At 40.7% G+C, this 15064-nt stretch overlaps 2 protein-coding genes across 3 annotated transcripts; both read left to right on the top strand.

Moving 5' to 3' along the window:
* The first annotated feature begins 725 nt into the window (after positions 1 to 725).
* oprm1 (opioid receptor, mu 1) lies at positions 726 to 4135 on the top strand. Its single transcript, XM_029520517.1, has 5 exons — positions 726 to 1081; positions 2140 to 2315; positions 2966 to 3144; positions 3401 to 3584; positions 3892 to 4135. The coding sequence occupies exons 1-5, from the start codon at positions 736 to 738 to the stop codon at positions 3895 to 3897; spliced, it is 891 nt and encodes a 296-aa protein (XP_029376377.1). The 5' UTR covers positions 726 to 735; the 3' UTR covers positions 3898 to 4135.
* Positions 4136 to 12634: 8499 nt separating this feature from the next.
* On the top strand, positions 12635 to 14139 carry sf3b5 (splicing factor 3b, subunit 5). 2 transcript variants are annotated; one of them, XM_029521533.1, is made up of 3 exons: positions 12635 to 12769; positions 13455 to 13722; positions 13838 to 14139. In XM_029521533.1, the coding sequence occupies exon 2, from the start codon at positions 13461 to 13463 to the stop codon at positions 13719 to 13721; it is 261 nt and encodes an 86-aa protein (XP_029377393.1). In that variant the 5' UTR covers positions 12635 to 12769; positions 13455 to 13460; the 3' UTR covers position 13722; positions 13838 to 14139. The 2 variants fall into 2 exon arrangements, with proteins under 2 accessions (XP_029377393.1, XP_029377391.1); XM_029521531.1 differs by having other exon boundaries at positions 13455 to 14139.
* Positions 14140 to 15064: the final 925 nt, after the last annotated feature.

Here is a 15064-nt window from a genome sequence, read left to right as displayed (position 1 = left end):
TGAATTAACTTGAATTATTCACTTGATGTCCCAGAAAACGCTGCCTTATGTGGCCATGTTTGCAACTTTACAGGAAACAAAGTCACCTACAACTTTAAACTGCCGTTCTTTCTAAACCACCTCCTAAAGGCTATGTCTTCCTGTGATACGGCGAACGGAAAGCAGTATTAAGTTGTTTCCTTTTGTACCATAATGCCTAGATGCATTCACTAGTTGTAAGGTAAATTTGGAGGGCTGTGCAGCAGCTGGATGCAGATTGATTTAAAGTCTTTCTATGAAACAATAACAAACGAAGAAGAAGAAGTGCTGTGATGTAAGTTGTAAGCAGTTGTAAATGTACTTTATTTTTGCATATTTACATGCAATGTCCCATTTAACACCGTCATAGTGTATTATTTATAGAATCCAAAAGGTTTTTCAATGGTTCCTTCAGCTTGAAAAAACAGACTTTTTTCAACTGATAGGAACACCTAATCCCATTATGGTAAAAAGGCTCTGAAGACCGTTTCATGTCTCCGTGTAACCCGACAGAATCAGATGTGATGCACACTTCTGGAAGTGAAACAAATAGAAACACTCGTATGAAGATGAACTAAAACATTTCAAACTCACCAAATGAACGGAATACACTCTTTTATTAATCTCGTTGATATTTCCTCTCATTTTGTCAACAATTACTGCTCTGGTGTCTGTTGTCACATCATGAATCCATATGCTCTGTGCAGATACACTAAAATGAAGACAGCCACCAACATCTACATCTTTAATCTTGCTCTGGCCGACGCCTTGGTCACAAGTACACTACCCTTCCAAAGCGTCAACTACCTGATGGGGACCTGGCCGTTTGGGGACATCCTGTGCAAGATGGTGATGTCCATCGACTACTACAACATGTTCACCTCTATCTTCACGCTTACCACCATGAGCATAGACCGCTATGTCGCCGTATGCCACCCAGTCAAAGCGCTGGATTTGAGGACACCGCGCAATGCCAAGATTGTCAATGTATGTAACTGGATTCTGTCATCAGCCATCGGGTTGCCTGTCATGTTCATGGCCTCCACTGCTGTCACTCGTAAGTGTGAGCACATACGTGCATTATTATTCCTGGTAAACCTTTTACTTTGAACAAATAAATAGATACATTTAGCTCTCAGGTTTCAGGCTCTTAGAAAGATGGAAGTAGAAAGATAGTTTCAACAATTGCAGAGGGACAAAGACGAACAGTAAAGAGACTGCAAAATCATGCAGGTCTGTCCATTGCAGATTTTGAGGCAGGATTCCTTAAAGTAGACAATCGGGAAGAGACCTGCTGTGTAACTGAACAGACAGAGAACCAATTAAGGCGATGTCTCTGACTGATGGGCAACATTATTGCACAGGACACGCTCCACAGTCAGGCCAGCTTTGTATATTTCTAGTAGTAATGGAGGGAAACTGTCACTGATATTGCTGAAGTGTCATTAAACTGTTTGGTGAAGAAAGAATAATGAGAGATTTAGTCACAAGATAAAGTTGGAACTTCGAGTGCACAGTGCTTCAAGATGTCTTTGGTGTAGCTCCACAAAACCTACAGTGAATGTTGATTTATGTTGGTCCAATCTACTCAAAACACTTGAAAAGAAAAAAGTAGAAGGAACAAAAAGGAATTAAAGTGCAGCCGGCCCCAAATGGCATAAACATGGACTGCATGAACACAGCAGTTACATTTATAACAACCGTTTTGTGCATTAGCAGTACTGACATAACAGGAGAGTCTTGGGAAGCATTTTGTGTCTTCATTAGAGATGTGAACAATAAGGAGACAACAGGATATGAAGACAGAGAGATAAGGAGTGACATTCAACAAATGGGCAGAACTCAAATGAGTCATGGTTGGCATCTTAAGCCCAAAGGCACTAAATGACCGACAGAAAAACTAAATTGCTAATAGCTGGTGAAAGAATGGCGCGCACATTGTCTCCTGAGTTGTTGAGTTAGCAAGATGAGTGAATATTGATCATGTTCAATATCTCCGACTGAGGAGCAGTATTGCTTGGCTGGATGCACACAAAGATTAAGGTTTGACATATAACTCCTCAGAGAAAATGTTTGTGTGAATGTTTTAGTCTCTGCTTGCCTCCTCTTTGTGCTGTGCAGCCACCAATATTGTTGACTGCAAGCTGATTTTTCCCCACCCATCTTGGTACTGGGACACCTTGCTGAAGATCTGCGTGTTCATCTTTGCCTTCATCATGCCGGTCCTCATCATCACTGTCTGCTACGGACTCATGATCCTGCGGCTCAAGAGTGTGCGCATGCTGTCGGGCTCCCAGGTTCAGAAAAACTCCTTTTCTTTTATAGACATGAGCCAATATCACTTCATATACTAAGCTTTTTCTAATATTAGAGGCCAAATGTAATAAATTAGATGTAAAGGAATTTTAAAATTCAAGCATGGTTAAGCAAATACAGTCCATTCAGGTCTCTGTGGAAAAGCAATTAGGAAAGGTCTTAAGCTGAAAGGCTCTGGATCTGTTTTAATGAATTGTAGTTTATGGTGATATGAGCCAACAGCATTATTTTCCACTCAGCATCTCAGAACATGTAATAATCTCTGGCTGCAGTACATAGATGTGCACACATTTTAAAGCAGAGCGAATAATAAAACATGCAAATGAAACATTGATCTGGTTGTGGGAATTTCAACCACTGCTTCACTTTCTTAATCGCGTCCCTTTGCGTCAATCAACCTTTTTTTTCTTGTCACTGCCTCTTTATTCGCTCCTCCTTATTTATCCACCCTTCTCTCACGTTTCACTCTTCCTCTTCCACCTTGTCTTTTCCTTTCCTGTCTTATTTACAACTCTTCTCTTTCCAACGTAAATCTTATCTACCTCACTTTTTCACCTCTTCCTTTACTATCCAACGTGCTTCTTGAGGCCCTATTTATCCAAGACCTCTGAAGCGCTTCTCTCACACACAGGAGAAAGACAGGAACCTGCGTCGGATTACCCGCATGGTCCTGGTGGTTGTTGCCGTCTTCATCGTCTGCTGGACGCCCATCCACATTTTTGTCATCATCACAGCCCTGATCAACATCCCCAGTTCCACGCTGCAGACTATCACCTGGCACTTCTGCATTGCCCTGGGGTACACCAACAGGTACAGACCCAGCTGTAGCCATGGCAAGCATATTCACTATAATACTGAAACAATTAGTCACAGTCTGGTACAATAACTTAGTTGAGTGATTTCTTAGGAATAAGTAACACTGACAATTAACAGAATATTTCCTTTCCAATTTAAATTTTGCTTGAGTTTATGAATTTTTTTTTTTTTTTTGGAACCTCTCCAGATACTGAATATGAAAATGAATCAGATTGGCTTTAAACCATGATCTTGTTTTCACCCCCTGCAGTAGTCTGAATCCGGTCCTTTATGGCTACCTGGATGAGAACTTCAAGCGTTGTTTTCGTGAGTTCTGCACCCCAAGTCCTTCAGTGTTGGAGATGCCGAACTTGTCCCGGACTGGAGTCACTAGCCGCAAGCTGCCACAGCGCGAACACAACAGTGGAAACACAGGGGAAAGGTCCAATCAACAGGTAGTCCATGTCTGTGTGCTTTACTTTTAGGTTGTCAAAGGTTGTCAATTTTGGCAGTTCAACTGGCTACCATAATAATTATGAAGCCACATCAGCAACTTAGCTTAGCCATGAGGTTGCCATGCAACCACAGCTGCATGGAGTATGGCACATAATCTCCCATAAAACAATCAGTTATTCCACTTTTCCGTACGTTTCCTGTCTTTAAGCTCATCTACGGTGCCCATCTTTTGATTTTAGCCTCACATCTGCTATATGGACCGATGTACAGGAAGAACAAAAACATGCTTTCACCCACTCTCTGTAGGTATGACTAGCCTTGGAGGGGTCGTCGGTGGACTCTCACTGTTGTGGCGGCGTTACCAACGACGATCTCAACTCAGAGGTCACACAGATAACCACAGGGCTCTGACCACACACATACACACAGAATGTACACACAAACGATCCCAAACAAGGACCCGACTGAGTCTCAAACTGCACGGACCATTAATGGCACGTTGAAAGCTTGACTGCAGAGCAAGGCTTTGGCCATGAATCATTACAATACCATTTCCTCCTAACTGAAAAAGGTACTGCACTTTGCCGTGCAGTAATGCTAACACTTAAGATTTCTATCAAACTGTCATTATGGTTCTTATGACAGCTAACTATGAAGACAATGTGTATAGTATAGACAGACATGCATAGACAGCTCTGTAAAAGCAACTTTCACAGTCCACTGATATGTTGCTCTGCCCCGTTCTAAAAGCTGCCTCACTGATCTAAGTCTGATCTCATTATCCCCTTTGTAGAAAATCTAGATAATTAATTAACTTGTGCTTTCTGATCTAACTTGCCTTCTGTCACTTTTCTTCCTCTTGTTTTCTCATGTAATCTTTCACACACGTGTGTGGAAACATGGATTAATAGGGAGTAACAGTACAGGATCTATTCTGATAGTGGATCAACAATGGGAGCTCAAAGAGCGAGTGGTGCACTCGTGCCATGAGGACATTAGTGGACAGGATGTGCTATTCAACATCATTTACAGCTCCGACTGTTTTTCATCCTGCCTCTGCAAGGCTACAGCAGCGGCTGACCTGATCACACCTTACACCTATTGACATTGTGTTTTCTGATGATTGATCTGCACAGCGCCATTCTGGCTTCAGACATTTGGAAGACCAATGGTGCACAACTAAGCTTTCTTTTCACAACCCACTCAATCCTTTGTTGTCATTTACTGCCCTCTACCCTCTCCTTTCCTTTTCCTTTCCTCCTATTTTGTCTGAGTTAAAATGTTTTTGTGGATTTTTGCTGCACTTATTATTAGGTGGACGTCATATTTTCTAAGCCGAATTTGACGATTTTGTGAATGTACAGAGGGGAAATCAGTTCTGTTTCTCACAATGGATCCTTGTGCTGAAATATGGATCCTTTAAACCAGCAAAGCTGACACATCTGTCTGTTTGCAGAGTGCACTGTTAGAGCATATAGTACAAATGTGTGTGAAAACCTGACAGCCACTACACCGGGTATGGTTTAAATGGAGTGGCTTCTCCAATAAAGTGCTTAATGATTATACATCTGCTGTGATCTTTTGAAATGCTCGTGCTTAAATGTTGTGTTGTATGCTGTACTTGCCAGTTGCCTTTTTCAGTAGCTATACTCTATATTCTATGTACCAGTATTTTTGCTAAAGATCTATAAAGATTTTGTAGCAATCTACCGTGTGAAATACTGTAAGTATTGTGTTGCTTTTATTTATCAACATGACATCAGGAAATGGTTAGAAAGTAATTTCCAATCATGATGGTGGACCAGGAAGTTAGATTTTGTCATATTGAATCTGCCTCTAAAGATGTGTAAAATAGCCAAATAATGTGTATTAATCATGAACCAAAATGTATAAAAAATTGTGGATCTCAAAATGTTCGCAGATTTAACTGTCTTGTGTTTCAGTTTTTTGTGCAGTTTTCTGTTTGATATGACTGAAAAAATGATGTGTCATGTAACTATCATTAATACTGCTGCATTCTGCCATTTTCAAAGGAATATAAAGTATAGTGTTATTCTTTCATATTGTTATTCATCGGCGCAGATTTTGAAAAATGACTTGCTACAATCATAGCAGCTGAATTTGGGGCATAAATGGGCCACATGCTGAATTTCAAGCACAAAGTCTTCACTGTGACAAAAGATTTAGTATATTTTCATGCCACAAAGCTTGTCCTGTAAAAAAAATAATCGTCTTGCATGCTATGGAATAAATTTTAGGCCAAAATGAATAAAAGTATTAAAATGCCCCGTGCATTTGAGAGTCTATATTCCTGGATTGTTCAAATGTGTTTTCTTGCATTGGCATATACCAGATGAAATGTTATTTAGTAGTTATTTTGAGTTTTCCCATATTTGGTTCCGTACACACCTTAGGCCTCAAGGGTGCAACTTATACTAACTTGAAGTATCAGTATCAACTGGAATTAAATAATGTGCTTATTCTCTTCAGGCTACATACCAAACGACGCAAAATCAGTCCATCTCTAGCTGCAGCATACACTCTGACACTAAAGATGGCATTTTTCATATCATAAAAAACCCCATTTTGCAGGGCACATCGCTTGGTATTTAGAATATAGTTTGAGCTGCATGGCACAGCACAGCATGACCGATGATCACAAATGAAACAGCATTTCTTTTCATCTAATGTACAGAGAATGCTTTTACTTAATGATGCTGTAACACGAGGTAGAATTTTATGCTTCATGAGTGCGCAGTCTATGGAGTTAAACGTGATTTTAATTCTCAGTGATTGCCTTTTCGTCCGTGTGAATAAAGCATCACCTGCACTGTGTTTGTCTCCAGTTTGTTCTTTAATTTGGTATCAAAGGATTAGTGACTCACTCATTTACTAACACTTATCTGTAAGTGTCATCAGAGGGGGGTGGAGCCAATCCAAGACAACAATCTGGGCGAGAGCGGGGTACACCCTGGACAGGTCACCAGTCCATCACAGGGCCACCACAGAGACAGACAGAGACCAACAACCACTCACACTCAGACCTACGGACAGTTTAGAGTCACCAGTTAATCTAAACATGATGTCTTTGGACTGTGGGAGGAAACCCACGCAGACACAGGGAGAACATGCAAACTCTGCACAGAAAAGCCCCAGGTCCGGGAATCAAATCAATGACTTTCTTGCTGTGACGCCACAGCGCTAACCACTGTTCCACTTTGCTGAACAAATGTAGAAACCAATATTAATTTCCATGATTCCTTTTCTGGACAGTGAGAATTGGATTAAATAATATCAAGTAATGAACTGCATATGTTTTCCCAACTCAGCAATTAATCCTATTATACTTTATGCAATGGGCTTCATTACCTACAGTGAACCATCTGTCACCCTTCACTTCTCCTTACAGTGTGTTTCAAAAGAAATGTATCTTTAATGATTAGATCCGCTGAAGGGCAGTTCTCTGACAATGCCCCCTTTGCTCAACATATGGTGTTACACACCACCAGGTGTAGAGGGGAAGTGAAAGAATCCATTAAAATGGGCAGAAGCCTGTCCACACACGTTTGCCATGATTGCAGGGAGGCCATTTCACAAACACAGAGGACAGTTCAAGCTATGGTCACAGAATCTCACCTCAGATTTTGCCAGAAACACAAAGGTTTTCTACCAGGACAATCTGTGTGTGTTTTAATGTGGTTCCACATGTTCAAAAGGGTGTGTACTCGTGTGCGTCTGAGTGACCATTGCAGTGTCGGTATTATCTCAGAAACTACATTGTGTATTTGCAGCATGCATGTAGATCATGGGCATGAATGTCATTTTAAATTTGGGCTTTTAATGATTTATTTTCACTGTTCTTTTTCCTGAGTGGAATGATTATCAGTGGTGGACAGTAACAAAGTAAATTTACTTTAATACTTACTAATAGAGTTTAATACTTAAATACAGTTTTTGAGGGTCTGTACTTTACTTGAGTGATTTACTTTTTGGAAACTTTGTACTTTTGGCTTCACTACATTTCTATGAAGTACTTTGAATTAGTGAATTCCATTTGTTGTTGTTTTTTTTTTTGAGGAGGGGGGTGTGTCATGTTCGGATTTTGTAGAGTTAGAACATGAGAAGCCAGTCCCAGCCAACGTTACGGCTGAGGGAGGGGTCCATCATGGACAGGTCGCCAGTCCATCACAGGCCCAACACTTACAGATATACATGAACAAGCACTGACACTCAGGCCTACAGTTAATTTAGAATGACCAGTTGACCAAGACATGCATGTCTTTGGACTTTGAGTACCTGGAGGAAACCCATGCAGGCACAGGGTGAACACGCAAACTCCACAGACAAAGGCCTCAGGCCGGGAATCAAACCCGTTTTATGTTGTATAATCATTCCATCCTGGAAAAAGAATGGTTCAAATAAATAATTTAAAGCCCAAAATTAATATGACATTTATGCCCGTGACTTACAGCCGTAAATCACGTATCTCGAGGAGGCAGAAGATGTCCTGTTGGAGTTGCCATCATCAATAAGCCTGTCATGGTGAGTATCATCAAGTGGCATGGACCGGATGTCATGGAGCTGCATTTACACACTTGCACAGCACTTAAGGCTAACATAATAAAATTCGGCACTGTGTCCGTAATTTCAAGAAACGTACTTCGTATTCACTCCAAATTTGGAATTTTAGTTCTGCCATTTCACACTGAGAGCTCCAAAGAAACTTGTTTTAACTTCGCCTGAGGTGAATCTGCCTTCAGCAAGCATGTTTTACTCCGACCATAGCTGGTGGTCAGCAGATTTTTTTTTTTTAAACAACAAACGAACAAATAAATATAAATCCTTCATGAAAGTTTGGGAACATGAATGGGTGAGATTCTGTGATCACAGCCATGCCAAATCTGATTTAAGCCCCCGTAGGCCTTTACCCATCAGCCATTCAGGCCTATCATAGAGCAATAGTTTCCTCAGGCTTTTTCACACCTTGATGAATGGCTAACTGGCTCTCATCATCCATCCGAGGGGGTGCTAGCGTGGCTCATCGCACATGTAGAACATACACAGAATCCCAGCTGTTGTGGAGGAATTGTCCCAGGAAGAGTTGGGAAGTAAAGCCAGAAAACAAAATCAGTCTGATGCAGGCTGAGCTGATGTTACAGTAAGCAAATGAGTGGAATAAGTGGCCCATCAGTCGCAGAAAGCTGTCATAGCCACCATTACTTTACCCGCCAATAAAACTGGCACCAAAAAAGCAAGGCAGATTGTAAGTTGACCAGTGAGCCGCCACAATGTAACAACCCTACAGGGTGTCATTTGTTTTTACGTCTTCTCTCTATCTTCGTCTGACGTCTGGTGCTTGGGAATGGGTTCTGTCTTAGGCTGTTGGTTTAAATCACTTGAAGTATTGCTGACTCCGTTTTTATAGGCTATCACTCAGTAGGACTGAGGGGCACAGAAGCCACCCAGTCAGGTAATATTCCTATCCATCCACCTAATTTCATTACCCTTTCCTCCTGTTAGTGCTTTGCTCTGCAATTTCCAGGTCTGCTCCCTAAAAGATTGGTTGTCAAAATTTAATAATTACCCCCCCCCACACACACACACACCCCCATCACTATTTGATTTGAATTTATTAATACATGCTTGCAGTGGAAGCAAAGTTTCACAGATTTTTTTAGAATTACTGTTATTTCATCACATATTAAGACAAAACTGCATCTACTTAGTTTCTGACAGAAACTGTAAAAACAACAAGAGAAAAATAACTCATACTAAATCAGTGTGCATGTGTTACACATACATGCACACACTTAAACGGAAGTCCGTGCAACCCTTCGATTTATTCAATAAACCTGAGTCCTTGTCTGGCAGAGTATCTTGACATTTTGCGTGTTATAAAATTGCATTAAATTCCACAATGCTTCAGCATGATGAGACATTTTCTCCAATATTGTGCTCAAGTGGAGCTACACTGATACGTACCCAGGTAATACAAAAGATTACATAACGACACATTTTGAATCGATGCTGAATAATTCACTATTCTCTGCACATTTCCTCCTGGGCAGTCAATCTTAACCTTAAATGTCATGTAAGACCCAGCTTGCAAAAAACAGCTTTGAAAGAAAAGTTTGGAAGAGCTCTGAATTATAAAAAAAGATGGATGTTTCCCAAGGAGGGAAGTTCTACTGAAAGGTGCTGAAAGGTGTTTGGCGCTTCATACATAAAAGATATTTATCTCATTCAGTTAATTTTTCCTTTCAACTGAAATAAGAAAAAAAATACAGAACTCTTAACTGGCTAAGAAACTAAAATGTTTCTGGATTCTCCACAGCGTCCAATAATTATAATGCAGTGCTTGTAATGCAAACTGTTGAATATTAGGGTAATGAGTACAACAGACTGGAGTGTATTGGAAAATAAAGGAAATGTGTAATAATGAGTAGGCTCAGATGCAGGCATGGAGATAAGTGAGAGGACAAGCATGAAGTAACAGGCCGTATGATTGCACCTCTTTTACTTCCCCATTCTATTTTATACGTCCTCCCTCAGCGGATATCAGAAAACTAATGACAAGCGCATAATCATGCATTTTTTCTCATTCAAATGTAAATCCTGTCTCTTCAGCTATCCACTGCCCTAATTATGCATTCAGCTTCCCTCCTGGAGATACAGTCCAGTTTCATCCTCACAAATACACACCACTTCTTGCTTTTCCGATTTTACAGATAAAGACTGAATGTGTGACACCAGAATCACAAAGGAATGGAAAGCTGCAATCACAATTCTCTGAGTGCTGAAATGCAGATAATATCAGCCTCTGTCACAGCTGGGCTGTCACGCAGCATTGAGCTCACTCCAAATGCTTTCTGCTATCAGAGATGGTAATCGCTTTCTCTGTTGATTTTCATGGCGCAGAGTGACAAATGGACCATGTGCATTTATCACTGTCATCCTTCAAACCCAGGTATTGTTATCAAGTTTCCTTCTACAATGTGAATAAACTAAAAAGAAAATCAACAGTCAAGAACAACAGAAGCCCTCATAGTACTTCAGGTAATAAGCTATGTATGTCTAGTATAATCATATAAGAAGGTGGACCACATTGAATTGCTCCCATATCACGAATAAATCTTTACTTTATTGTCCACCTTTCAGCGTGTCACTTTTGTGCTCTATTTTCATGGCAACATGGACATAGTCAAACAGAAAAAGTGCTATCGACGCCAAGTGAAAATTTTGTTGCTTTTCCCAAATGTATCTTAACTTACAAATGCTCCGGTAATCTTCTTATTTGCCTTGTAAAGAAAAAAAAAAATTCAATTTTTCCTCAATAATTTGCTGGCTCAAGATCTAGAAACACAGTAAAAAGCTAATTTAATGGCTCTAGAGAGAACAAAAGTAATAACTTTCCTGTTGTTCCCAGTTGGTGAAGCAAGCAAAAGGTTACAATCATTTTGCCTACGTGGGGTTTATGTGGTTGCAACCGCTGGTTTATACCACCTTAACATCAGAGGCCTGTTGATTTGAATTCCTGCTTGGTTAATCGACAAGTTGTGAAAGGCTTTTTTGGAAGTCTCAACATGTGACATGGTGTGCAGATGTGGCATTGAACATTAGTTTTGCATCAAACTAACATTTCATAACTCCATCCATACAGTGAACATATGTGAGATCACAGAGTCACTTTTTAAGATAAAGTCTGTTCTCTGTGGTTTACTCTAGTGCCATCATGAGGGTTGCTGTGTCTAACTAGATGATCACATTTTACAAGAAATTACTTTTCTGAAGACTTTATATCAAATCAAATCAAATTTGTTTTTATAGCGCCAAATCATAAGTTACATCACGGCACTTTACACATAGAGCAGGTCTAGACCAAACTCTTCAGGGAGTTATTAGAGAGCTGACATATCCCTCCAAGAACAAACACTAGGCAACAGTGGCGAAGGAAAAACTTCCTTTAAGAGGCAGAACCGGGCTGAGGGAGGGCAGCCATCTGCCTCAACTGCTTGGGCTGAGAGAGAGAGGGAGAGATGTGGGAGGGGGGCAGAGAGAGAAGGAGAGGAGGGGGGGGGCTTGGTAGAGGGATGCAGAGAGAACAGGAACAGGAGAAAAGAAAACAAACAAAATACAAGAAACATACAGTGATTGCAACCTGGTGGTTCTAAATGTGCACTGGCCAATATTAGCAGCAGGGGAGAAGAAGAGGTTAGTGGACGAATGGGAAGTGAGTAGTAGTGTGTAATGATAACTAAAGGGAACTCTTAAAGCAGCAGGAACATGGAGCAGAGATGATTCAGATTCTCTAAGATGGGGACAGGAAGAGAGAGGACAGGAGCAACAAAACACAGACTACAGGAGGAGACAAAGTTAGAGTTAGGGTTGTAATGTGCATGCATGGGGGAAGAGAGAGTCACAGAAAGACAGGGAGAGGCGTCAGTGCAACCCCAGCAGTCGACAGGCCTATAGCAGCACAACTAAAAGAAAATCAGTTTTTGACTGCAGGCTTTGTCATGAAGAAAAGTTTTAAGCCTGATGCCTGATCTTGAAAACTATTGGAGACTCTCTCCCCCGGACTGATACTGGGAGTTGGTTCCATAGAAGAGGAGCCTGATAGCTGAAAGATCGGCCACCAGATTTAATCTTGGCGACTCTAGGAAGCACAAGTAAACCTCCATGTAGAGAGTGAAGCGACCTCCTGGGACAATAAGGAACAATGAGCTCTGAGATATGATGGAGTGTGGCCATTAAGAGTTTTGTACATCAAGAGAAGGATTTTAAATTCTATTCTGAATTTTACTGGGTGCTGATGAGAAGAAGTTAACACAGGAGACATATGATCGCTTTTTGTAGTCCCTGTTAATATTTGTGCAGCAACTTTCTGAATCAACTGAAGGCTTGTTTTATATTCGTTTCATTGACGTATGTAAATGACGTATGTAAATGTTATACACATACAACATTGGATAAACAAATTGTGGGTCCAATTTGTGTTATTGCACTTTTAAATCAGAGACGGAGTCCAACATGAGTCTGCGTCATTGTTTCCACCGGGCTCAGTTTGAAGGGGGACCCGCAGGAAGTCTTCGCTCCGCCACTTTGTGAAGAAGTGTGGTCGAGTCTGGATATTATTTACATCTTCTGCCTTCGCTGATCAGCTAATTTCCACACTCATTGTCTAGTAAGTATACTTTACAAGCGAAAGCTGTACGATCGTAGATAAACCGATGTTTAGTTAAAAGAACAGGTACACTTTTATGCTAACAGCAGCTAGCTAATAACAGTAAGAAGCTAGCTAGCCACCAGTCACTGTTAGCATGCTAACTGCCTCCATGTAGTACTAGGAAACATTCAAGGACCCAAATAAATATTAGCTTTCATTGGGGAAGTAAACAAACAAGTGACTCAAACACACTGGTAATTCATTTCCAATAAAATACAAATAATTAAAAACGCAATTTCCAGTTACTGCTCCCACATTGTCAGCGTTAGCATTAGCCGCCTCCTTCACAACAATCCGAGTTAAGGATAGACCTCATTGATAACTTTCTGCAGTAACAGAGAGAAAGCGACTGTGGTACCTTCTCCAGTTAGTTAGCAGATGACAGTGGCTCATTGCAGCTTTGAGATCACATTATTACCTTTTGAATTCCTAAGACACCGACAGCTGAAGCTCTCATCGTCCAGTCATTACCAGCTGCTCTCTCGGTAAGAAACCACGTTTGGTGGAAGAGGACGCAGAGTCAGAGGTGTCGATGCTTATTTTGTTGCTTTGATCGTGGGGTTGAAAAACTTCTACTTCTGTGTGAAATATAGATTAACTTTTACATTTATGTTACATTTTGATCTTTATTTTCATTCCCCAGGGAAAAATGACGGACAGATACAACATCCACAGTCAGCTGGAGCATCTGCAGTCCAAATATATCGGCACGGGACACGCTGACACCAGCAAATGGGAATGGCTGGTGAACCAGCACAGAGACTCGTACTGCTCCTACATGGGACACTTTGACCTGCTCAACTACTTCTCTGTTTCTGAGAATGAGAGCAAAGCGCGTGTTCGCTTTAACCTGATGGAGAAGATGCTCCAACCATGTGGACCGCCTGCAGACAAACCCGATGATGCTTAGAGTACGTACACTTGGATGTACAGCATTTTTTTTTTTTTTTTTACAATTGATTTCATTTTTCCTGGACATGCAAATTGGTAGCATTTTCATTTCATATCATTTTTGTTCTTCAAAAGTGTTCCACCAAGAATTTGTACTTCTGCTACTGTGTATGTGACAGAAGACACCCGGACATAAATCCTGTTTGCATCTGAACCACTGAAAAACCAATGTTTCTTGGACAGATCTGCATCTTTTGGAGATCTTGGCTGTAAAGATAGCAAGAAAGAAAGAACCAGGAAGAGCTTCAAGACCGAAAGGGCCCAACATAAGATTAGAGATATGGCAAAATATTGTCGTCTTTGCATTATCTGATTGAGCTGTTGTTTTCTGTGATTGAAATGTCTGTCTGATCTAATTAAAAATTTTTTTACTCTAATTTGAAAAGTTCATAGCATGACTTATTTACATTGGTATTTGACATTGTGTGTCTAATAGTGGAGTGTCATTCATGAATGATTCGTTCCTTCTGAACTAATCTTTTGTATGATTTGGGAGTAACAAGCCATCTCATTGAGTGATTTGGTTTTTTTTTGCCTGGTCCGTGCACCACAGGCTCAGATTCATTCACGAATGCGTCTTTCTGCCATATATTCTCAGCGTAGGAGTGACTAATTCGTTCACAATTCAAAAGTATGGGTCTTCTGAGTCTCTCATTCAGTTGTCACATGGCTGCTGCTCAGGCTCAGTGTAGAAATAAATGATTCCTTCACAACTCAACTACGGGTTTCAGATCTTTTGTTCAATATCCGCGTGGTTACTGCAGTGACCTGACCAATGCTGTTATGACTGGTGAGGAGCGCTATCTGATGTTAGTGTGAAAGCTAACATTCGCTATGTAGCTATGGGATGGATGTTTAATTTGCCTTTCCGTTGGAACAAAATCATAGACTGCGGGTCTTCAGTGAATAACCATCATAGAATATGATTTTTTTAATGATAGGGGGAGCGCTCTCCTATCGGCAAATGAAGTAAGCAGTAATTTCAACTTCAGTGGGCTATGGTCCAAAAGGGTGCTCAATAGTTGAACTTGTTAAACTTGTGTATTATATGCGAGGTGAAGCAAACCATGTTGCTCTTCAGTGTTTGAAAGCCGGGCTTTTTCAGTCATTACTCAAATGACAGCTGCAGCCCCACACTGGTTCCAATCAACGAAATGAAAGAATGACTTGAAAAAAGATTTGTTCATTTTACTGAATAAGATTAAAAGACCTGAGTCAGTAAAAACATCCAAACTTCCCATCACTAGTGTCTAATAACTCTGCGGACATCTGCTCATGATTAATGTGCAGTCCTCGAAAGTG

Source organism: Echeneis naucrates, chromosome 15 (assembly GCF_900963305.1).
Source record: "Echeneis naucrates chromosome 15, fEcheNa1.1, whole genome shotgun sequence".
NCBI lineage: Eukaryota > Metazoa > Chordata > Actinopteri > Carangiformes > Echeneidae > Echeneis > Echeneis naucrates.
The sequence above is the reverse complement of the archived record's forward strand: the minus strand, read 5'-3'. Positions and strand labels throughout refer to the sequence as shown.

Excerpts from the sequence above, each read along its gene's own strand:
- oprm1 (XM_029520517.1), top strand. The coding sequence starts at position 736 with ATGAAGACAGCCACCAACATCTACATCTTTAATCTTGCTCTGGCCGAC. Across the intron at positions 2,316-2,965 it reads GCATGCTGTCGGGCTCCCAG|GAGAAAGACAGGAACCTGCG; the intron begins GTTCAGAAAAAC and ends TCTCACACACAG. Across the intron at positions 3,145-3,400 it reads GCCCTGGGGTACACCAACAG|TAGTCTGAATCCGGTCCTTT; the intron begins GTACAGACCCAG and ends CACCCCCTGCAG.
- sf3b5 (XM_029521533.1), top strand. The coding sequence starts at position 13,461 with ATGACGGACAGATACAACATCCACAGTCAGCTGGAGCATCTGCAGTCC.